Source organism: Pseudopodoces humilis, chromosome 6, assembly GCF_049639895.1.
Source record: "Pseudopodoces humilis isolate 2021_Gansu_Grassland_sample_001 chromosome 6, ASM4963989v1, whole genome shotgun sequence".
NCBI lineage: Eukaryota > Metazoa > Chordata > Aves > Passeriformes > Paridae > Pseudopodoces > Pseudopodoces humilis.
In genome coordinates this window covers 46,151,695-46,175,477 of record NC_142205.1, presented here as the reverse complement: position 1 = coordinate 46,175,477, position 23,783 = coordinate 46,151,695, and the positions used below count along the sequence as shown (strand labels likewise).

At 35.6% G+C, this 23,783-nt stretch overlaps 1 protein-coding gene across 4 annotated transcripts in view; it reads left to right on the top strand.

The window, feature by feature from the left end:
* SEC24B (SEC24 homolog B, COPII component) overlaps positions 1-23,783 on the top strand; it is a 50,631-nt gene that overhangs the window by 7,342 nt on the left and 19,506 nt on the right. For 3 of the 4 annotated variants that reach the window (XM_088056206.1, XM_005517513.2, XM_014261245.2), the window contains 10 exons: positions 6,467-6,652; positions 11,379-11,483; positions 14,448-14,528; positions 16,199-16,380; positions 17,894-18,078; positions 19,218-19,320; positions 20,199-20,325; positions 20,953-21,062; positions 21,973-22,085; positions 23,368-23,486. In XM_088056206.1, the coding sequence (XP_087912332.1) occupies positions 6,467-6,652; positions 11,379-11,483; positions 14,448-14,528; positions 16,199-16,380; positions 17,894-18,078; positions 19,218-19,320; positions 20,199-20,325; positions 20,953-21,062; positions 21,973-22,085; positions 23,368-23,486 (1,311 nt within the window). The remainder of the gene's footprint in view (positions 1-6,466; positions 6,653-11,378; positions 11,484-14,447; positions 14,529-16,198; positions 16,381-17,893; positions 18,079-19,217; positions 19,321-20,198; positions 20,326-20,952; positions 21,063-21,972; positions 22,086-23,367; positions 23,487-23,783) is intronic. The other variant, XM_088056205.1, reaches the window with a different exon arrangement.

Below are 23,783 nucleotides of genomic sequence, written 5' to 3'. Positions count from 1 at the left end.
CTTCTAAAGATGTGTCAGCACACTTGTATCACACAGCCATATCCACCACAAATGCTTGCATTTCCTTCACAAAAAATGTGTGGTTTATATAACTCATTGCAGTCATCTCTTGTATGTGGTTCCTGAAATACTGTCCAATCTTGCTTTTTTGCTTCCTTTGATAATATTTTACATATGTAATTGTGCCTTTTAATTCTTGTATCCTGCACAATTGGGCAGTTCCCAGTGATGTGGGAGCATGTTTCATTCTCAGCATGGCAGTGCCTGCAGGATTTGAGGTATTTTTCATGTCTACCTTCTTGTCTCTTTGATGGGTCTTAATCTGTCACTTGTCCTCTCAAATAAAATTCATACTATTGACTTTGTCGTATGGTCTCATTTGCACCATAATGCAAGCAGAGGCATCTCTGTAATAATTGTAATAATTGGATCTTAATAAACACATGCATTTTCTCACAAAGTTCAGGAAAGAAGTGGAACCCTACATGGATTTCGAGTCAGTCGGAGTTTTTTTAATTAATATTTTTGATAAACATTTGAAAGAGTTCTCTAAGTTGTAGGTGATTTTTGCAAGCATCAACTTGATGGCTTTAGTATGGCTGTAGCTATAAAGTTGTGAAGGTGCCACTTGAGGGTAAGTGCACTCAGTCCTCATTAATACTTTCAGCTTCTGTTTCACAGGAAAACTGAGTACCAGTTCATGAAGTAGTACTTAGTAGGTGGCATGGAAGAGATTGGAGATGTGTGAGTACCTTCACAATGAAATACCCTGCTCTGCAGAGGAGGGAGCAATAGTCTGTGCAGGAAGATTCTGATTTTCTTTCTAAACTGGGAATTTTCTGACTTCATGCAGTTTTGACTTGTAAGCAGTGCTAGACTACAGCTTGCTTTCTCTGCTAAAGGCAGATGTTACATAACTCTAGTTTTTCCTTTTTATTGCTAGGTGTTTCAGATTATATTGTAACACTGAAACTGTTTTAGGAGTCCTTGGAGCTGAGATTTTCTCAGACCAAGGACTTAAGAAAGAATATGACTTTGGTACAGCTTTTTTTGGGAAAAGCAGTTAAGCTTAAATGAAGCTCATTCAGTCCACAGTCTGAATTTAGTTTCAATATTGGTTCGCCCCCTCCCCAAAACTAGGATGTAGAGTGTCAACCTCAGCTCAGTTATTATTACTTTTAATATTGGTAGATTTGAATTCTGTGCTGATGAGTGCTCTGTGTAATTTTCTCCAGTATTTTCAAACCATGAAACAAAATACCATTTAAAAAAGAAAAATAGGGTGCTCCTTGAAAAGCTCCTGAATTTTCATGGATGTGCGTAAAAATAGATTTTTTTCAAGGACTGGCCAAAAAAGTTGACTCTGTTGTGTGCAGAATCTGCAGCTGGGCTTGACAGAATGCAGGTGTCTTTCCAGAATAACACAATGTGCATTAGGCATATGAAAACAACTTTTGAACTGTTTGTTCAAACTGTTGCTGTTTTATTTCCAGAAGTTTTTAATTCCAGTGCTTGTTGATTTTGTTTCCTGTAGAGGTGTCTTGAAATGATTTTGTTCATAGCGAGTTTTTTGTAATGAGCAGCTGTTTTCAAGGTGGAACAGTGGAGCTGACCAGATGGTGAAGAGCAATATGGGCAGTAGTTTAATTTTTGAACTATTCAGTGCTGCTCTTAAAGGGGTGATGGGGTTAGCATATGACCTCAAGAAAAAGTAGCAATATTACACTTGAATTTCAAAGAACTAGCGATAGAATTGGCTGTGATAATGCTATGTCATGGATACTCACTTTGCAATTATGAAAATAAACACTGATCCACTGTTTCTGTTGTACTTGGGTAGTACTGCATTCCTTGGTTGGTTTGCCAGACTGTAGGCCTCAATAGTTAAACCACATGCAGGCTCTAGGCTTGTAAAGCTGCTGATAGAAACACGTCCTGTGCTTCATTGCACAGTGCACAGGTTTCTGGGAGTGAATTATCTGCAAAATAACTTTTTTCTCTTTCCCCGGAATTCTGGTTTAGTGTCAGCACACAAATGATTCTGTATTTGCTGACTAAGAAAAGTAGATAAACATAACTGGTAGCAAGGCTGAAGGAAGAGCTCAACAGTTTTATTACTAAACCTTGAACACTTAAAACCATTTTTGATGTTTGAAAAATGGGGGCTGGACAAACTGCCTCCAATGTTACCTGATTTCTTTTAATCTAGAATTCAACGTCTCGCAAAAATATATTAAAAATCCAATTGTTACAACACCTGGATAGTAAAATAGTTACATAAATAATTCTAAGTAAATGCATAATAATTAAATTGTAAAGTAATTATAGTAATTGTTTGATCCTGTCATAATTGGTTTGGTTTTGAGATGCTTTCTAAATTTCCCAGTGTAGTGTCACTCTTCTCAGATGGAGTAATTTTATATATAGTATTCTAATTGTTTTCAGCCTTTAAGAAAAGAAGCTGGATTTTGAAAGTTATTTGCCAGTTCTTGTACATCCTTGGAAAGTGTCTGAATACAAAACACAAGGAGCATAAGGAAATAATGAATGATCTGTTGGAAGGAAACTTTCTGAATATTTCATCCTCCCTGCTTTCTTCAGGAAGAGGCAGTGATGGGAAACAGTTTCCATCTGTTCTGTGCATAGTTTTTAGCTAAACTACTTGAAAAAAATTTAAGATTTACTGAAATTCCTAAGTATGACTGTTTGTGTAAAGAAACTTGGATACAGTATTCTCCTCTTTGTCAGTGTGCCAGTAAGAGTTTGCTGTCATTGCCGCTGTGTTGTGAAAAATGCCCTTACAATCTTCGAATTATAAATAAGCAAATTGCAGACAGACTGTCAGCCAGGATGCTACAGTTTTAGTGTATTTTTCCAAAGCAGTTTTGTATAGTCAGCACTGAAAGCTCTCTGATGAAAATGAAACCTTTATATAGAAGAATGATGTGTTAATAAAATCTGTGTGTTCAAACAGGACTTATGAAGCATAGGCTGGTGATAGTTTTTCAGAAGTGGTTTGATTTCTGAATTATTTTTTATTTGAATCAAAAAAGTTGTCACCACTGGACTTAAATTGGTTTCTTTAAAAATCCAATTTTAATGCAAAGCCTCCAGCATGTTAAATTTACTAAGCTCAAACCTCTGAACTTCTGTTTGTCCTATACTAAGGATACAGAACTGCAAGAAAGTACTTTCCTAAAACTTTAGCAGCCCCTTTCTGAAGCAGCTGAAGTATTTTCAGCAAGCTTGCTGAGATTTCACTAGAAGAAACCAAATTTATTTTAAGAGGATTTTTTTTTTTGCTGGTAGTTGACTGCTCTTGATGAATAATAGGCAGTGAGAATAATTTTCTTTGCTTTAGGAAGTATAAATAAAGTAGACTATAAATATCTCTGATTTGAGATTTTTCTCCTTGGAGGTTTAAACTAGTTTAACCCTGCAAAATCACCCTCTTCTATCTTTAAAATATGTATCTCAGCAGAACAGTATTGGTAAAAATCTGTCCAGGTGTATTACGCTATGTAAATGACATACTTTGTATTATTTAAGTCCTTTTGTCTTTCTAGGTCAGTAGCTTTCTTTAATGTTTTTCCAGTTTATTTCAGCTGAAATTGGAGTACTCTCATTATTCTTGGTGCTTTTCAAGTTAGTGTGGATGTCAGCCAGGATGTCTGAATTTTACTGGACCCCTTGGTGAGGAGAAAGGAGCTGAAGAGCTCCTTCTGTGGGTGTATGGCATGGGTTTCTTTGCATCCTGGTATGGACAGTCTGCTTGAGCAGGAGACACTCTAATTTCATTATCTCTCGCACATACTTCCCCTCATGTCAGATCAGGATTTAAAGTCCTTGCTGCCCCAGTTCCATAGGAATGTAGGCTATAATCCTGTAAATCTGCTAATATAGGTGTGGTTGAAAAAGGGGAAGGACTGCAGCAGTACTGAAAGTCTGGGGCAAAGGATGCTGTTGGAAAACAAGCTGCAAGGAGGTGGTACATCTCTCCTTAGAAATGGTGTTACGTTTCAGGGTGCAGGGGGTGTGCAGGGTGGTTGCGAGGGTTGGTGAGGTCAGGAAATCAAGATCACAGCTGAAGCAACTCAAGAAGGATAATCCTTGCATCTCTTCTGAAATTTTGAGGGGATGCTGTTGTGATACTTTTTAACTATGACCTCTAAGTCTCCAGTTAGAAATTAAATGACAACACTCTGATCTTGTATAGGGAAAAATGATGAATTACAATGCTAATTTGCTAAATTATGCAGATTCTTTCTGTAACATGCCTTTTAGCTGTAGATCGTTATTCTTGATCATTGTTAGTGGAAGAGATGTTCATGGTTGACAGGCATGAAGGGAAAACTTCAGTACACATTGAAGGTGAGGAGTTAAATGTGAAAAACAGAAAATACTGTGTCACTGAGAGTGGGGTTTATATTTGCCCACCCTGACAAAACTCTTGACTTCCCATCACTTCTTGACTCTTTCCATCAGTTGATGGGAATATTACTTGGCGTGATTGTTTTTGTCCTGGAAAAGTTGATGGGAAACTTGTGTTCTAAACTGGTGTCCAGTCCAGCTCTTGTCTTGAGCTACAGTAAGCAATCCTAAAATGATACTTATATGACAGAACACAATCTTCTCATTGGCCAGAGGAAAAAAAAGTGATAGTAGAATTTCTCTCACCATGGATTGTTTCATATGATGATAGTTGCCGACAACGTGGTTTTAAATGTTAATTTTATTCCAGTGTTTCCTTTGGTCTTGGTTGCTTATAGCATTTAAAACCTTTACAGAGTCACCAAATAAAATTTAACATTTAATTTTGCAGGTTGGATTTTTGTATAAAGAAAAATTACATTTTATTTCTCAGAGTTTAGAAACTTTTTTTTTGGCAATGCATTTAAAGGATTCACGTAATTTTGAAGGTAATTGGATAACCTTTGCTTGAGAGTAGATATTAGTACTTGGCAGGAAAGTATTACATCTTCAGCTAATCCAGGTGTAAATTGGTTTTGAGCACGTGACACTGACATTACAGCATTTGGCACTCTCTATGGCAGTGCTTGATGCTGCCAGCATTGCTATATTGACTTGCAATGTGGAAAATACCATCACCCTGCAAACAGCTCCCTGCTACAAAATCTGGGTGAGCACGTGAATGTGGCAAAGAACTCTTCCCTTGTCATCTTGCAGATCTTGCTTGAGGAAGCTACTGTAAAAAGAGCATTCCTTATGACAGGTTCTGAAGCTCCCATGGGGAATCTGCAAGTCAGTGTGTAGAAGCAGAGGTTATAGTAAGTCCATTGCAGTAAAAAAATGCTCTGTATGTTCATTGGAAGAAGACATCATTTTGATTTTGTTAAGACTTGCAAAAAAGCCATGTGTATGCTCAGCATCAGATTTTAAAATTGCAAAATATATAAAAGTTCCCTTGAGATAATAAAGATGCGTTGCTGTTAATTTTGACTGTAAATAATAAAAACAGAAGGATCATTTTAAGCTCCCTCTTCTTCTTCACCCTCTAAAGGAAACCTCAGCTTGCCCATTAAGTTCTGTGAGATATCACCTCTCAGGGACTGTATGAACTACACAGCTATATGTGCAGAAGATGCAAAGTTAATATTACCTCTGCATCCTCTAACGAATTCTGTAACTTAAACAAGTATACTACAAATGGAGAATTTTGTTCTTGCTTAATTTCTGTGTTTGTTTACTGAGTACTTTTGGTAAAACTATTTCCTTTCTCTTCTTCTTTTTAATAGCTTGGTCAGTCAGGGCTTTTTTAGAAAGAATCATAATACAGATTTTCTCAATTTATAAGCAAAGAGCAACCCTTACTTGAGAGCTAACTTAATTGAAGTTATGTTGTCTTTGTCTGATAGGAATTTCAGCTGGACTATGTCAAATCTCTCAAAGCATTAATCTGACTTTTTTTTTAGCAGATTATGTCTAGTCCAGATGTCTAAAACACATCAGAAGTTTTGTGGAATACTCAGGATTGATTGAAACAGATTGCTTGGAATATGAGTCTCTACCCATATTGCAAAGTGCCAAGACTGCAAGGGAGGCATAATACTGGTCTAAGTGTACAAGGTTTCCTCCTGTGGGAGGAATGTTGAGAGAGCCTATTTCAGGTGGACATTCCACTTACCTGGGACGGGTAACTTGTAAAAGCACAGCATTGGGGTGTATCAAAAATAAGCTTCAGCTTAGTCTTGCTCTTACTGCATCATGCGTTCTTTTTTATTTGCTGTTGTCAGAGCAATTTGTTCTCTATAACGGAATTTTAGCACTGTAGGTATTGAATTTTTTAGAGCAACCAGTCTTTCCGTAGACACTTGTTTGAAGGCATCTCTCTTTGAAGTACTGTATTGGTTTTTGTAGTTACTGTGGAATCAAATGTGATTGCTTGTGTTGTGTAATTGTCTGCAAGTACATACAAAGGGTTCCCGCTTTCTGCTGTTGTTTTCAGGTGGCATTGATTCTTCACAGCCGGTGCATTCAGTGAGCCATAATATTCCATTTACCAAGCCTGGAGCTGGAACATCTGCTTCCTCTGCTGTGATGTCGTCAGTAAGGTCACCTGCTCCAAGCCTGTCTTCAAAGCCACCATCTTCACCATCTGTTGCACAGTCACCAGAGCTGGCCCTTCAGGAAGGTACTAAAAGGGAATGGGAAGTCACACTACAGACTTTTGCTCTATTCCACATGCACACATGAATGCTGGAAATTTTATTGCTGCTTTTCTGTGTTTGACTGGAGCACATCTCGGGCATCTCATCAGGCACCCTTAGCAGTGGTGCTTTGTCACCTTGGTTTTAGCTTCTCTTAGTGCCGTGTTTGATTTCCTTTGTCCATGTGTTGCCTTTGGCTTGTTTGTCTTGTTGGCAGTCTTACATGTCTCTTGCTCAAAAAAAACTTCTTTTAGTTCCCTTATTCTAAAAAGCTGCTTACTACTGTAATTTCTTAGAGGAAGATCTTAAAATTAGCTTGTAATTAGTCTGTATTGAAAGATGAAGTGTAAACTAGAAATCTGCTAGTTTGTTTGTGGAAACAGTGAGTTGGAGGATTAAGTTCAAACTGGTAGAATTGTTTTCTTACTGCTTAGCTCTAGGCACCCATGGAAAGCTGCTGCAAGAATTCTTGTGGGAAATCAGGAGTGTTTGTGTAAGCTCCTTCCAATTCTGATGTTGGCGGCATCTTGACAAAGAATCAATTGGCTCTTGAGCCTTCTTCAGTTAAATTAAACTTTACAGTGATGTTTTAGCTTGCCTTTTGATTATTACATGTTTCTGTATCTAGTATTCCAAATCTAATTGACTGCATGATTTTTTTTTTTTTTATTTTGGCCATGTTTTCTCTTAGCAATTTCAGAATTTTAGATTCTTATGGATAAAGAACTCTGCCTGAGGAATGGAAGTAGGCATTAGTTTTGTCCAGAACAATGCAGTATCTCTAGTGTTCAAAGTAATTGGTAACCGTATGGTGTGTGATTGTCACAGTGTATTTTTTTATTCTTAAATTACAGAATCCTCTGACGTAAATAACTAAGTTATCCCATTTCCTGAATTTCCTCCTTTTTCTGGTAGAATGCAGATTACAGGTTGTTCATCAATCATTTCTGTATATACTAGCAGAAAAAAAATTGTTCATTCTATAAAGTTCTATGTTAAGTGTATCATTTTAAGGAAAATACGTCAATTTTGGGAAGTGTGGCTCTTGCACAGTTTAATAGTTGATTTTGGTGCTAGATAGACTTTGTATTGTAGGTGTGCTTGCAACAAAAAAACAGTGTTGCTTCTTCTTCCAACAAAAATGCAAACCGTATTTTTAATGAGAAAAAGGATTTTAGCTGTTTAACGGTGATTGCCTTGGTGTGCAGTGTGTATGTTCTGGAAGTGAGTCCTGTGAAATGTGTGAACCTCGTACAGCAGCTACAGATCAGTGCAGTGGCTGCTGAACTTTCCTACATTCAGATGCTTCCACTAAGTGAAGGTGAATGCAGTAGGTAGCTGAATGAGCACATTTTAAAAACAAAAATATGTTAGCAGTATAAAGATAACTTCTCAGGAATTTCTGTTGATCTAATTTTATCTATTCACATGTCATCACACATGAGTTTCCAAGTTCAGATGATGGTTTTATGAGCATTGGAAGACAAACTCTTCATTAGCTTCATTTGAGGAGTCTGAAATAAATAATGTGCTCTTGCTTTTTTTATCAACAACATTTTTATCAATACTTAAGTGTGGTAACTATTTGTGGAAGTGAACCTACTGAAAAAACAGAACAGATGTACTGAATATTTGTCTGGCTTAGAATCCCAAGTATGTTTCTCCTGCAGAGATCAGATGGACTTTATTTTTTTTTTTTTAATATTTTTCTATAATTTTATAGAATACCAATGTCTACATGAAAGCATTCTGGAAAAAAACAGTTTGAATTAATTTTTGAAGAGAATTTCATTGTTTTAGGCTCCTCTTGGGACATTCCTATAAAAACTAAAAAATTTTAATTGTTTACTTGGCTATCTTCTAACAGGATAAAAACCTTAAAATGTATTGAAGCCTATTTAATCTTTTGTAACTATCGGTTCAAATTTAATGTGCACTGTGTTTTATGCTGTGGGTGATTGAACTTAAAATACCTAAATAGTTGGTTTATTTCACAGGCGAATGTGTTGTTATCTCAATTTATCTTGTGTCCTGCCACATACATTTCTAGGTGTCTGTAAATTAGAGTGGGATAAAGCCTTAGAGTGCAGTATTATTATATCACAGGTACACTGCTTGCAGGGTTTAGAAATTTCCAGTCCACAAAATTTGTGATGATTTAAATTATGTGGTTGTATTTTAGGCCAGATTTATGGAAATAACAATTTCAAAATCGGCTTTTGCAGCTTTAAAAGTGGGAGATTTTAACACCATTATCAAATCTGTAAAAAATACTGAACAGAACTGAGTTGAATATGATTAGGCACATGATGGCACTAGGAACTGCTGTCTGCAGCCACCCATTTCTGCCCCCAGTCACTTTCTCCCCTGTGTTGGCCTACTATTGGTATTGCTGGGCAGTGAGCTAGAATGGGAGACTTTCCCACCTGACACTAGCTTTTTAAACTTATGTTTTAAGCAGATCTATTCTCAGGACGTTTTTTTTGGCTGGACAGTTGTACTAGCACAGCACAGTCTTAAAGGCAGAAATCTGTAGTGGTGTTGGCAATGAAAATAAATCTGTGCAAACTCGTAGGGCTGGTTAGAATCAAACCAGCCCAGTCTTCACAGCATTCATAGTGACCTAATTCCGATGATTCCTAAACTTCTATGCTGCTAGCATATTTTTTTAATTTCTTTTCTTCCATATTGTTTCCAAACACCTGCATCCTTAATGCATGTGACCAATAATGAGTAATCGAGTCCTTTTCTCTCATCTGTGTATGCTTGGAATTTTTACATTGGCATGCATTTTGCAGGTAGATACCCGTTCTTTCTTCTTCTTATCCATGTACATGATGTCTTTATGCTATCACACTGGGCACACTTACTTTGGTTCTTGCTATTACAGTGCAGCCCTTTGTCATTCTGACATTTTTCCCTTTTACTTGCATGTTAATTATTTTAAGGTAGTTTTTTTTCTCTTTCACAATAATGCAGTTATTCTGTTTTAGTCCTCAGTAATTCTCCCAAGCCTGAGAAAAAACATAGTCTGTTAGTCTGTAAGTTCCAGTCTGTTCTTGCACAGATAATGATTTTCTTGTATTCCCCTTCCCAACTGCATCCAGTAAATCTATAAAAGATGGGAGTAGAAGTTATTCAAATTAGTGTTTTGGCAGTATGGAAAAACTGAAGCACTGAATCTACTCAGTGGCCCGTTTGAGTGATTTTTGATTCATTGCTGTGACTACTTGAATTACGGAGAAATTTGAATTGTACAGGAATTAATGCACTAGATAAAGGAATATAATGCCCATCTTTTCTTGCACCAGTCTCTCTGTGAAAGTTTATCTTCTCAAGAATGTTTTTATAGTTTTGCTTTGTTTTTTTCTTACTTCCAGTATTTGAATGTATACTCTTCACTTTGACTCTATTACGTTTTTTTAAGTGAAATTAAAGTGCTCCTCTTGTGTTCATTTGCTGACCCTTTTTGAAAAAGCCATGAAACTAACAGCATTTTATAGTCCATATTTTAGATAAAGGCTGATACAGTTGATTGAAGTCATGGATGGGCATATTATTTGTTTTCATAATGGTTTGAGATTATGCATAACATAGCACTTCTGTAATGCTTTATTGTATTAAAATAAAGAATGCTACTCATTGGTGCCACAGTACTTATACAGAGGGAAGGAACCCCAAATTCCCAAATATTTGAAGAGTTTTGAATACTTAGGATATTTTCTTACCATATCAATCCATTAGATTGATTAGAGAGAAACAGTGATCACTTGCATTTATTTAGGATGTCACTGCCTGACTGAAAGCATATTTAAAATCCTTGCTAACCCTGCCTTGTCACAACAGAAATGTAAGATTTCTTGAAGATGTTGAAAATACATCAATAGCAAGAAATGTAGGAAGTTAATTATAAGCCATTGCTGCATGCTTTACTCTGTTTTGAAATTATATGTTTATGTGTTGCTTTTGTGTATTGCTCACATATGTTTAGAGTAGATATTGTAAAAGCAAACAAACTAAAAAAAAACTGATACGTTGTGCTGTGGAGGTGGCAGCAGTTGCAGTTGGTGCATTGTCACCCGATACTAGAAGTGCATGGTTTGTAATCACTTGCTGGTGAGCTCAAATTTAGGCATTCATGTAAACATAAGAGAACCCAAATTTTTAGGTTTACCTAGCTTTAATTTTGCTGATTATTTTGGAATGTTTGTGTGTTCTCTGTAAGTGTGTTTGTACTCTCGCATGTGGCAACAGCAATATATTTCATTCATTTCTGACAGAATTCCAACATTAATTATTCTTGTCCTAAAAGGGGCAGATGTGCCAAGCAAAAGTTAATACTAAACACTTTTATATCATAATTTGAATTTATGTGGAAATAACCCCTTTATTTCTGTGTATTATTTTTTGAAAATTCTCCACTGGACAAACTGGTATTAAAAAGAGATGTAGGAAGTCTGTGTGTTTAATCACCTGATACACATGTACATACACACATATAAAATTATCTGCTAACTTCCTTGTGCTACTAATACTTTGCTGAACTAGCCCACTAAAAACTGCTTCTAGGGTTGTAGATTTAACTTGTTGCATGCTGGGATTTTCTCTGGAACAGCTGATTTCTCTCACTTTTAATGCAATGATTTGTGACTTTCGTTTCTCGTCTTTCCTGTCTGTCTGACTCTGATGTTTGTGCTTTCCACTTCACAGGCATGCAGTATGGTGGATATGTTAATAATCAAGCTAGCTCTGCACCAGCTCCCTTGTCATCAAGTTCAGATGATGAGGAAGAGGATGAGGAGGATGAGGAAGCAGGTTGGCTTTAGCTTTACACCAGTATCTTGTTCTCTTCCTACTCAAGGTTTTCTCCATATTTCCATCCCCTGAAACTTTTTCTTCCTTTGAGACAAAAAATCACTCTGACTCTTCAGCTTGAAATTTCCCAGCTGTTACTAGTATAGTAAAAAAAAAGAACTTCAGTAGTGACCAACAAATAGGTCCTTTTTTTGTCATGTTAATATCAGATGTTTTATGACTCTAAAAAAGTAATATTCACAACTTGCAAGACTCCTGTATTTTCAGTATTTTGATTTGCAGTGAGTTTTAACTGAGGATAACTAGTAGTAGAAATTAGACTGGTAATTGTTCAGGTTAAGCAGCCAAATACCATTTGTATCATTACATTAAACAGTGTTTAACTTGTTTCTCATTTTATGCAGAAGGAACTCAAACAATTAAGGTAGTAAATTTGGAGAGGTTTTAAGTGTGCTTTTTAGGACAGTAAATTAATCTGTGCTGGCTTTTTTCTCCTTGTGAAGGTGTATGTCTCAATGGTCAGGTACACAGGTTCAGTTTTAATCTGCTTGCTTTGTAGAAAACTTTAAAAGTTTGTTGATTTTTTTTTTAAGAAGCAGTTTGTCCTAATTGATTGAAGTGTTACGTACTTGGTTGCAAGGACTCTGCCTGTCTTGTGTCAGAATGACCTGGTTTTGTGAGTTTAATGTTTCTCACCAGTTTAGTTTCTTCAATTTTGGTTACCTTTTCCTTTGGAACTTAAAACAAGTCTTTACTGGCTGCATGAGTAGTAACAGTATAAAAACCTTTTTGAGATAAACTTTAGACTACTACCCTTACTGATAGATGGAAGCACATACCTTGTACTGCTGGCTTTTAGTATTGATTTGGAATAGGAAACTATTGTAGCTGTTTCTTTAATTTTATAATTCATGTTGTCATAAAAAAAACCAGTGCCAGTTTTATTAAAATAATTAAATCATCACCTAGAATACTGTGGAAATAGGGTAGGTACTCATAATAATTCTGTGAAGTATGTAACAAACCAATGATGACATCCAGGTCATAATTAAAAGTAGTGTGTTGGGTTTGCATGCCAAGGTTTCTGTCAATTGATGTTGATTGGGTTTTTTATCAATTGTAACCTTTCTCTCCTTACTTTGTTCCCTAAGCAAAGTTTCATACTCCCTACCATCATTATCTCTCAAGTTCTGTACTTCACTAAAACCTATAGCCTTGGAGGAATCATTACATTTAAATGTATCTTATGGAAAAGAGTGAAAGGGCACCCAAGTTCAATATGGAGGCTGTCTGATTAATAAGCAGCATCCTATTTTATGCCCTGTCACCAGGAGCTAATGCAAATCCTAAACAAATTTCAGTAGACAGAATTCTGGCACAGATTTTCACAGTGGTTTTATGAAGAATAGGTGTTGAAAATCTGGTTGCTTGTGTCTGTGTAACTTCTTAATTATTCTGTTGACCTAACAAAAGTGTATTTTGACTTTTCTGTAGTAACACTTAGCAAAGCTTTAAAAACGCTAGTCCTGCTCAGGGTAAAGAAAGTCATAAATCTTGTTTCCTTCAGTTTCTAGAACACAAAATAAAATCTTGCAATTATGTTCCTCCAGGAACAATTGCAATTATGTAACCTCCAGGACTAAAAAAAAAAAAAGAAAATTTACAGTGAAAATCTGAAAACTAAGATTTTATGAATGTCATAGAATTAAATTTTCCTTTAAATAATCTATTTTTGTTAGTCTTATGGATTTTTTTAATAGCTTTTCTATTTCGTACTTGAATGCTTTAAAGGCAAAATGCTCAAGAATTATTGATACTGTATAGATGGTGCCATGCTATTTCTGTGTCCTAAATGTCAGTGATGTTATGTTTTCATATGCAGGAGTCTCTTTACTTGGAAGTCTCAAATGTTCCACCATTGAAGTTCTCCCTTGAAATATTTTCAGCTTTGCAGTGGGATGTGTGGTCATGGTTGTTCTTCTGAGTAAAACAGTATCAGTGGATCTTCCCAGTCTTTTCTGCCACAAAAATTATACATACAATTTTCATTGTTTTTCTCAATTCTTAAATAATTTGACACTTTCTTTTCTGTCACACTTCATGGCCTGGTGTGTTTAAAAGAGAAGATACCTTTAATCTTCTTGGCCCTTTTTTCTTTGGAAATAAATGTATGTGAAATCACCTTGGAAGACATGTTTTAAAATAATTCTTTATATACCAGATGTTTTACAATAAGGTATTCAGGATCTGTGCATAGGTTGAGCTAATAATTAAAGGATTGAGTCTCTTCAGTCCTAACAACTATGAATGTGTGGCCAGTTAACTTTTGGTACTTACTTTTACAGTTGATTTTTACTTAGCTACTTTAGGTGAGCCAAGAGGAATTGTTTATACCGACTGAAGTTCAGACCTCTTATGATAATGGAAAATAGAATCTTTAGACTGAAAGGAAAGCTGTGAATTTGAATGGTACAGAAAGGAGGGGAGAATTGAATACTTGTCAGGTTGTCTTGAAGGTGGGGATGGTGGATAATCACTCTGAAGATGATGGGAATCTTGTATTTTGTGCAGTTGTGAAGAAAGTAATGAATGAACTGTTTTTAAAATGTGCATGGCCTCAGTTGATGTAGTCTAGAAAGAACTTTTGGTTTAATAGAAAAATATTTTTTAGTTCAAGAAACAACTTTTTTCATTGTTTTTGTCTTTTTCCCGTTGTTCTCTCTTGCTGTTTGTTGGGCATGTGCTTGTTTGTTTTTAGTATAATGATGATTATACTTTCTCCCTCTCCTCTTTGCAGTGGTAATAGTTTTCAAGTCTTAGGGTTGAAGTAGTGAGTTTTTTTTCCCCAGGATCTTTCTTGACAGTTTCTTATCAAAGGTTTAAAAAAAAAACTCTCAGTCAACTTATTTATCAAAAGCTTGCTATTTCTGATGTCCCTAAAGTTAGACTATTTTCCTCCCACAGCACTTGATAGTTCCTCTACTACAAGCAGTGCCTCTCCTGTTCTGAACAGTTACGATGCCCTGGAAGGAGGTGGCTATCCAGGTAAATTGAATTATTTATTTAAGTACGTAAATGTGTTCTTTTTATTGTTTTTGGTGTTAATTGTTAGTTAACAAGTGGATGAAAGGCACTGCCTATGAAAGGAGTGGGGGAAATCATCAGAGGATACATACATGCCTTTTTAAATAATTTCTCATAGTTTTAACACTGAAGTTCATATAACCATTTAATAAAACTTTCTTGAATCATAAAGTCATACTTTCCATTGTAGTATTGAGGGTAGTGCTGAAAATATGCTAAGTGTGAAAGCAGCATCTTTTTTCTAGATTATACTGTATGCCTGATTGTGTTGTTGACATTAGGAGCTGATAATAGTTGCTGACACCACAGAAGTTTTGGGAGACCAGCAATATCAGCTCGCATAGATGCTTGGATCAGGTTATTTTCTTTTATTTTTCTTCATTTAAAGAAAACGGCTGCTGTTTTGCTTACTCTTAGCTCTAAAAATATCAGGACTGTCAGGTTGGTTCTAAATTAACCTACTGGCCAGCTGCCTTAGTATTGAAATCTTGAGAGTAGATTGCTGCCATAATGAGAGTAAGTGGAAAAGATGCTTTTCAAAGTATTTTAGCCAGTATTTTAAATTAAGAATTGGATTAATTTGGAGGGTCTACCCCTCCAGGCTCCTTCCTTGTTCCATCCCCTCAAAGTGTCACAGTAGTTTGCCGTGGTTTGATGGGTTTCTGATTAAAGTGAGATCTTTGTTAGAAAGCTAATACTGTTATCCACATAGAATCTAGCAGGACTACAAATTCTGACCTGTGGCCTAATAACTAACCACTTTGGTTCTGCTGAAGGCATATTCTAAAAATAACTTGTTCCTTCTTTTTTTTTTTCCAAGATAAACAGAGTCAATATTACGTTTCTTAAATCTCATGTGGTTTTTAAACTGTTTTACTGGTTTTGTTCCCCCTCATGGAGTGTCCATGCCAAACATAATTTCTTGGCAGTTGGCTTCTTGAGTGTTTTGTTCCTTTGCTTGCACTTTTCCCAATTCACTTCACCAAGCTTAAATTCTTCTGAAACTTAGCTCACATTTGTAGACATTTCTAAGGAGTAGTTTCATCTCTTTACAGCTGTTAAGTTCACTGTGGATTTAGGTCTATGTTTTACTTTCAGTTTGACCTTCAAAAATAGCAGAACTAAACTGTGCTGCAGGCGTATACAAGAGAAATTTGCATCAGGTTGAAACTTCAAAAGAGACGATGCTTAGTTTCTCCTCTACCGTTTATGAATACTGTCAAAACATAAGGCTAAGCCAACAGAGCTATTCTCTAACTGTAGGCGTGGCTTTTCATGAAGTAATCGTAGAATCACAGAATGATTCTAGTCATATTATCACATTCTAGTCATATTATCACAGTTTTCAGAAGTGGTAAAGGAGACTAAGCATGAATGGTCTCATTTGTAGTTTATATCAAATGTATGTATTGGAATAAAATGTGGTTTTATTTTTATTTAATTCAAGTGGGTTTTTTTCAAGTTGCCTCTTTTTGTTTTAACGTTTTGTTTGTAGTGACAAAAGTTTCTGGTCATTTTTCCATACGCACTTTGTCAATGTTCTTGAAATAATATTCCTTTTTAATTTCCTTTTTCAATTAAGAAGGAAATAGGTTTATTCAATACCTATGGCATTTCTTTCGTCTTTGCAGAGACACGTTCTGTGACCAGCAGCCCAGTTCCCTCTCCATCAGTCCTTCAAACATCAAAAGCTTCTAAGCCCTTTGGTTATGGATATCCAGCACTGCAGCCAGGCTACCAAAATGCAACACCACCTACTCCTGTGCAGCCCAGTAATCCAGGACACCATCCTGGTTTTCAGCACTATCCACAGGCTTGTATTTTTAATTTTAAAATTACTTCATGAAATAAATTCTTGGGAAAACCCTTTTCTGTGTGATATATTTCCCCTTTATTTTCATGTTTTGTATTTTTATAATTTCTGAGACAATAAATGTTACCTATAATATTGATGTCATAGCTCTGGTTCTAAACTTATTGGAAGGCTTTTGACTGAAAATTTTAAGTGTGCCTTCAAGTAGTTAGGGTTAACAAGTTTGCTTCACCAGTTATTAGTAATGTGCGCAGTGGTTTGATGTTTGAAGGAGCTGAACTTTATAGATAGGAAACCATGAAGAAACATGAGGAAGTACTTGATCAGCATGTGTCAGAGCATTGCTATAGGCTGTGATCTCAAGCATTAAATGACCTTATGAGCAGGGTGTGGCATAGGGTCCACTGTAGAGCATGTGCTGGCTGTGTGTAGTGGAGCAGGCTGCCTGCATCTACTCTGTCTTACTCATAAAGATAGCTCCAAACACCCAAGAAATTGTTTACAAACACCTGATTCCTGTTGTACACGTGAATTCTGTGAGAACAGTGACAGAAGAGCCAGATACTGAGGCAAGACACAAATGCTAAAGAAGTGCAGAGAAATGTATGTGTGAGCGGATCTAGAAAAAGAAACGTACTGATACACAAATCCTGCTCTCTGAAGTAAGGGCCAATTGGCAAAGATAGTGAAACTGCTGTGGTAGGTGATTTCCTTACTGCATATAACATCCAGTAACAAACGCTTTCACTGTCACAGGCGTAATGTAAAATGTGACTTGGAAGAAATGTTTAATTTATTTTTATTTTTTTTTAATTGAAAGAGTTGTTAGGCTCTTTTCAGGAGGACACACTGAAAGAACAGCAGCTGCTTCACATGAATTCTGGTTGGACATACTAGGAGAAAATCCTTCAGGATGGAGTGGGGAAGCACTAGAACAGATTGTGCTGTGAAATTGTCAATCCTTAGATATTTTCAAAGCTTGTCTGGATGAATCTATATGAGCAACCTAAACTAACTTTTAAGTTAGCCTTGCTTGAGCAAGGGGTTAGACTGCCAGACCTCAAAGGTGCCTTCCAACCTAACCTTTTCTCCTCTTCTATAGTGTTTTGCTTAATTTAAACATAAGTATTTAAAGGCACTGTCTGTAACTTGGAAAAGTTAATTGTAACAAAAGTTAAATTGCAGAGGAGAGTGGGAGAGAAATCGTGTCAGCCTTTTTAGTACCTTGTTTTCTTTCGCCTGGAGAGATTGTAGGATTATGTGTGACTTCCAGTGTTGATTTGTGTAATGAATTTGAATTTTGTCCTGTGATACACATTTGGAAGATGTGTCACATTGTTGTAGCATTTTTAAATTTCTACAGTACAACACTTCTTTTGTTTGGGTTTGTTCCTAATTGCTGCTGTATCTTTTTATAATACATGTTTGCAAGGGAGGGTACTACAAGAAGATTGAAGGTAGCTATTTAAACATGATTGTGTGTTTACCTGTTTGTACCTCTTACCTTTTTCAGCAATATCCAGGTGTGAACCAGTTGTCCTCTTCCTTAGGAGGATTAAGTCTACAGCATTCTCAGCAGCCAGAAAGCTTGAGACCAGTAAACCTTACACATGATAGAAATATTTTACCGGTGTCTTCAGTTCCAGCACCTGTGCCTAACTTGAATTCTGATCTTAGGAAATTAAACTGCAGTCCAGAGTAAGTTTACTTTGTCTGGGACAGTGTCTTATATTTTTTAGTGGGCAGTGATTAATTAAAATGTCAAAAAATGTCTAAACTGACTTTTAACTTTTAATCTTAATGATGAGCTAATAAAACCCCTTTTTACTGAAAATAAGTTTATCCTCTGAATGATTACGCCAATGTTGTAACTGTCCTGCCATCAGAATACATTATATGCAGTGAGTGTAGCTAGTGTCTTAATATTTTAATAATTTTTCTATATTTACCTTTACGTTGTTCTACCCATTTTTAAGACAAGGTATTTTAATAAACACCTTAACGTTACACAGTATGTTTCATAGAATATTTTGTAATATTGCATAGGATTTTTGCTGCAAAAGTATTATGATTATGCCTGAATAGACTTAGCAATTCATGAGTATATTTTACTGTAGTAATTCTGGAATCACATACGCTTTTACCTCTAACATGAACTAGTATTATCAACTCTCCCAAGTCAAGTGCAGCTAAGTACAATGGAAAGTGCTTTTCCCCAAAGATTTTATTTGTACTTCCAAAATAAATATTCTTCAGTGCCCCAAACTGACTCAACATCCTGATTGCTGTAGTGACAGTGCATGGTCCCAGCAGAAAACAGAAGACTAAAGGCCTGGAAATAATTATTACGTGTGGAACACCTTGGACAGCACTATTGGTGCACTGGGCTTTTTGAGTGTCCCTTCATGTTTCACAAACCAAAAGGTTTTTACTCTCTCAGTAATTGGGATCCTTTTCTACTGCTTTCTTATATAAATATGACACTCTGGGAACTAATTAATTACTCTATTGGTTCGCTGGAAAAATCTTTATAATGAACAGAAAAACGCGTAGTTTTCATTGAGTATTGTTTCTATAGCAGTTCTGCCTCTTAATTACAAGTTAGTGTTGGTATACTTGCACTGCTGAACTACTAAATTGTGGACCAGGGGAGTATTCTTTTTGTTGTTTCTTTATGTAGCCTTTTTTAAAATCTTTCGGCATTTTTTCAATTAAATCATCTTTGTAAAACATAGGATTTCTTAAATGTCTAAGTTCTTTAAAATCCGGTGTTAACACAATGTTTTCAATATCTTTTAAAATTTCATTTTTAACATAATGTTTCTATTTCCTTTCAGCTCATTTCGATGCACATTGACAAATATTCCACAGACACAGGCTTTGTTAAACAAAGCTAAGCTTCCTTTGGGTTTGTTGCTGCATCCCTTCAGGGACCTAACGGTAAAGTACCTCACTTTTTTTTTGTGTGTGTTTGTTTTATATATGCATATGTTTTGTTTTCATTCAGACAGTAAAATACAATGAACTCTAAGTCCTATGTTTAACAGAAGTCCCAAAGAATTGTCTGTGACTTAGAGAGGAGGAGAGCAAAAACAGCCTTGAAATTGCTACTTCATTGAAATGCATAAGGGAGAAGCCCTTCAAGTTTCTTTTGTTGGAAATCTTTGATTGCCTGTGGTTCTCCTAAGAGCTGCCACTCTGTGTGTTGTGCTCACAACTGTCAGATACATCTTGAAAAGGTGTTTACAGAGCTCGCCTCAAGAGAGGTGCTTGGTTTGAATGTGTGACTGGCCTGATACTTGCTGTCAATAGAGCATAACCACAGTATAAAATTGAAGCTATATTCATAATTGTTAAGCAACTCCTCTCAATCTAATTTATTAGTGTTTATGTGAAAATGTGAATAACTGTCTGGTATTATTTGTTTTTTTAAAATGTGTGTTCTTTGTGTAAGAAAAACGTGTGTTCTTTGTGTGTTCCTGTCCGTCATATTTCATATAGAGTCACCTCAAAAGTTGTCCTTTCGTAATTCCTTTTGCTGTAATAGCTGTAATATAAAGTAATTTCATTTTAGATCTTATTACTTTAATTTTGAGATTATATTAAGACCATAATTAAACAGGTTTTTTTTTGGTTTTACGGTGGAGATTGTTTTTAATAGACATTGTAATTACTCTGTGAAATTGAACTACACAGCTAAAAGGAACGATGATAGAAAATGTAGTCTTACAAAGCTTTTTCGAACTTTACTGAACAGAGATGTTTTCCATAAAGTATATTACATACCTTTGTGAAGCTTCTCATTGTTTCCTTTTTAGCAATTACCAGTAATAACATCAAGCACAATAGTGAGATGCAGATCCTGCAGGACTTACATCAACCCTTTTGTTTCTTTCATTGATCAAAGGCGGTGGAAATGCAACCTGTGCTATAGAGTTAATGATGGTAAGTGACTGTAGCAGGAGATGCTTGCATTTATAAAATCTCTTTCAAGTATTTGCATCGTATCAGTCCATGGAATATTTTAGATTAAAACATAGGCTACAGTGACAATGTCCTTATGATCCAGAGATATTTAAAGACATCTTAAGTCAGATGTGTTGTGCTTTTTCTTGGAGTAAAAGATTGTTTTGCAATCTTTGGGGAGATGAAGAAAATATATTCATAATATGCTGATTACTTGTCTAATGAAATGAGCTAATCCCACTGACTGCTGTTGGGATATGCAAATGGAAACATCATGACAGCTACAATCCAGTCCAGAGGTTATGAAAAACAGTACAGATTGCTGCTTGTTGTGAGGTGCTCTGCTTGCATTGTTGTTTTATAGTTTGGGATCTGTTGTTTAAAATAAACATTTTCTTTCCAATTACTGAACTTTGATGTTAAAGATATGCTTGAGATATTTGAAATGTTCCTCTTTTATATATATATATATATTTCCTTAATGTGAATTTTTTGCAATAATCGAAGTGTGCCCTTATTATTTTGCATTTAGCTGCAATAATGGTTTTTATTTTCTGACAAAAATATAATCTGTATTTGGGGGGGGATTTTTTTTTTTTTAAATAGTTCCTGAAGAATTTATGTATAATCCTCTGACACGGTCTTATGGAGAACCTCACAAACGGCCAGAGGTGCAAAATTCTACAGTGGAGTTCATTGCTTCTTCAGACTATATGGTAAGAAAAAATCCACAGTAACTTCAACAGCAATTGCATATTAATATAATAGTGCTTGAAGTGAATGTTGCAGATTGATCTAATAGTGTGTGTTAATTTTTCTGTGAAGTTCTTCTTAATACCAAGGAATAGTTAAATTCATATTTTGAGTTTTGGCTGATGTAAACAGTCAGAAGCTTTTGAGTTAAAAGTAATTCGGTGTGTGTTGACATCCAATGTAGTTTAATGTGGTACAGTCAGATTTCAATCTTATGCAATGTGATTTCTGCCTTTCTCATTTTGAAGAGGTTTTGAAAGACCAGTAATAGAATAATGAGCAAATTAATTCAGCTTCAAATTTCTAGTTAGTAATTGTGAAGAAATGGTTCTTATTAGGAGTCAGTTTACAATTGTTGGGATGGTGGTCTTGCCTGCCTGGGAAAAGGCCTAGTTCATAATGACATTATTAGTAGCAGCAATAAAAAATTGTTCTCATGTCTTTGGATTGGAAACACTGTGGCAGGCATTTAACAGTGAATAAACTGAGCTTGTTACATAGTTGGGGAAAGGGTGTAGGTAGAATGCTTTAACCCTGATTCAAGAATCACGTTGTCCATGTACTGAAAGAACAATGGAATTTCAAAGATGGAAGTCTTTATTTTTCATCGTGTTTAAATTGACTGTTGGAAGGAGGGACTAAAATACCAATTTTTTTTTCCTGAAGTATAACATTTTATGTTTATTACAAATGATAGTTATTAACCACTGGGATTGTAGTTAAGTCTGTCTGCGTATTGCTCAGTAAATTACCTTTATTGTATAGTGTATACCTTGTATTTTTCTAAGTATTCCCTTTTCCTACTTCCCTTTCTAATGACTGATTACTTTTAACATGATTTTTGAGTGGTTTTATTTTTTTTTTACTTTGTAGCTTCGTCCTCCTCAGCCTGCGGTATATTTATTTGTTTTAGATGTGTCTCATAATGCAGTGGAGGCTGGATATTTGACAATACTCTGTCAGTCATTGCTGGAAAACCTAGACAAGTAAGAGTATAAATAACCTTTTCAAATCAGCTAATATGTTGTTATGAAAATTTGCAACTGAAAATTTTGAAGGGAATTTCAAAGTGTCTAAACATTTTGTCCCTAAAGGGCAGAAGTTCCATTGCCTAGAATTTCTTCCCGGCATGTGTAAGTGCATATAATTTAATTACATACCTGCAAGGAATATTTAGCTGTAACTTCTAACAACATGTTGTTTGTACAAAGATTGTTAAATTGTATTCTTTCCCCCTGCCAAGACAAAAAAAAATTAATAAATTACAGAGGTTAAATTATCTGGGTCGTGTGCTGAAAGGTCTGAGGTGATGGAAACTGGATCATTGTAACCAAGACTGCCTAGGTGAATTGTGTTGTCAGTTCGGTTTTTTTAGATCACAGTTACTCTGTGCCAGTTTCCGTATTTTTATTTTATTATTTTATTTATTTATTACTGGGACAGCATGTATGAGATTGTTCCTGGTGCATTTTGAGCACGGGTTAATGAGCTTCACTGTGTTCATGCCTTTTGACAAATAATCCTGTGGAGGCCTTGCCTTGACAATTCCTTTCTGTAAGCTTTTCTTGTCGAACTTGGTTTTCTCATGAAGAAGCCAACATATACATTAAAAATCTTTGCTTCCATTTTTTGTTTTAGTCTTTCTTTGTTCATTTTTTCACAGCTATTTTGTCAACAGAATTTCTGAAACATGCTTAATTATTTTAGGAAAATTCATAAAATGCCATGCAAAGTCCACAGGAAATCAGTGCATCCACCATGATGTTTTTTATATTTTACTGGAGAAATCCCATGTAGTCTTTCATTTGATATTATGCCATATATGAAATGTGGTCCACATGAGAAATAAATATGTTGCAATGTAGTGACATTGGATTTTGCTTTAGAGCTGTAAGTACACTGTAACTAGTAAATGGGGGTTCTGAATTAGGAAAGAACAGAATGCACTGTCTTCTATTGAAGAGCTGAGAAGGCTGCCTTCTTTCATGTGCCCGTGTAATGTTTAAATGAACTTCCTAAGTTCCCTTGTAGAAGAAAGCATCAATATATTAGTGAGTACTTATCTGTAACACTTGGTCTTATAAACTGGATCATTACCACAGCTTTTCAGAAAATGTTGAGGAAATATTGTTTCAGATCTCCCTTCTTATATTCTCCCTTCACTTCCTTACACATGAACTGAGTTTCTGCTAACATCAGCAGGAGCCCTGAGTATATGTCTTGAGAGAGAGGTTTAGGGCTTAATAGTTTATTTTTTTAATTCTTCAGGCTGCCTGGAGATTCAAGAACTAGAATAGGGTTCATAACGTTTGACAGCACTGTTCAGTTTTACAACTTGCAAGAAGGTTTATCACAGCCTCAGATGCTGATTGTCTCAGATATTGATGGTAAGTAAAAAGAAAACGGAAGCTGAATTTTTGAGAACCTATTATTTATTTTTTCCCAGAACAAAGCTTAGAATCTCTCAACTATTTGGTTTTAGGTCAATGTTATTGAATGAGAATATTTTTTTGAAAAATAGTCTCGCACTAACTACAGAGTAGGTGATGTTTAAAATGTGAAATTCAATATTTTGAATCAGACAAGCTTTGTATAGACTGTATTGCTCTCTCTAACACGAGTATCTGTATATAATTTACTTATCTGCAATGAATATTTAACTATAACACACATGTTTCACATGT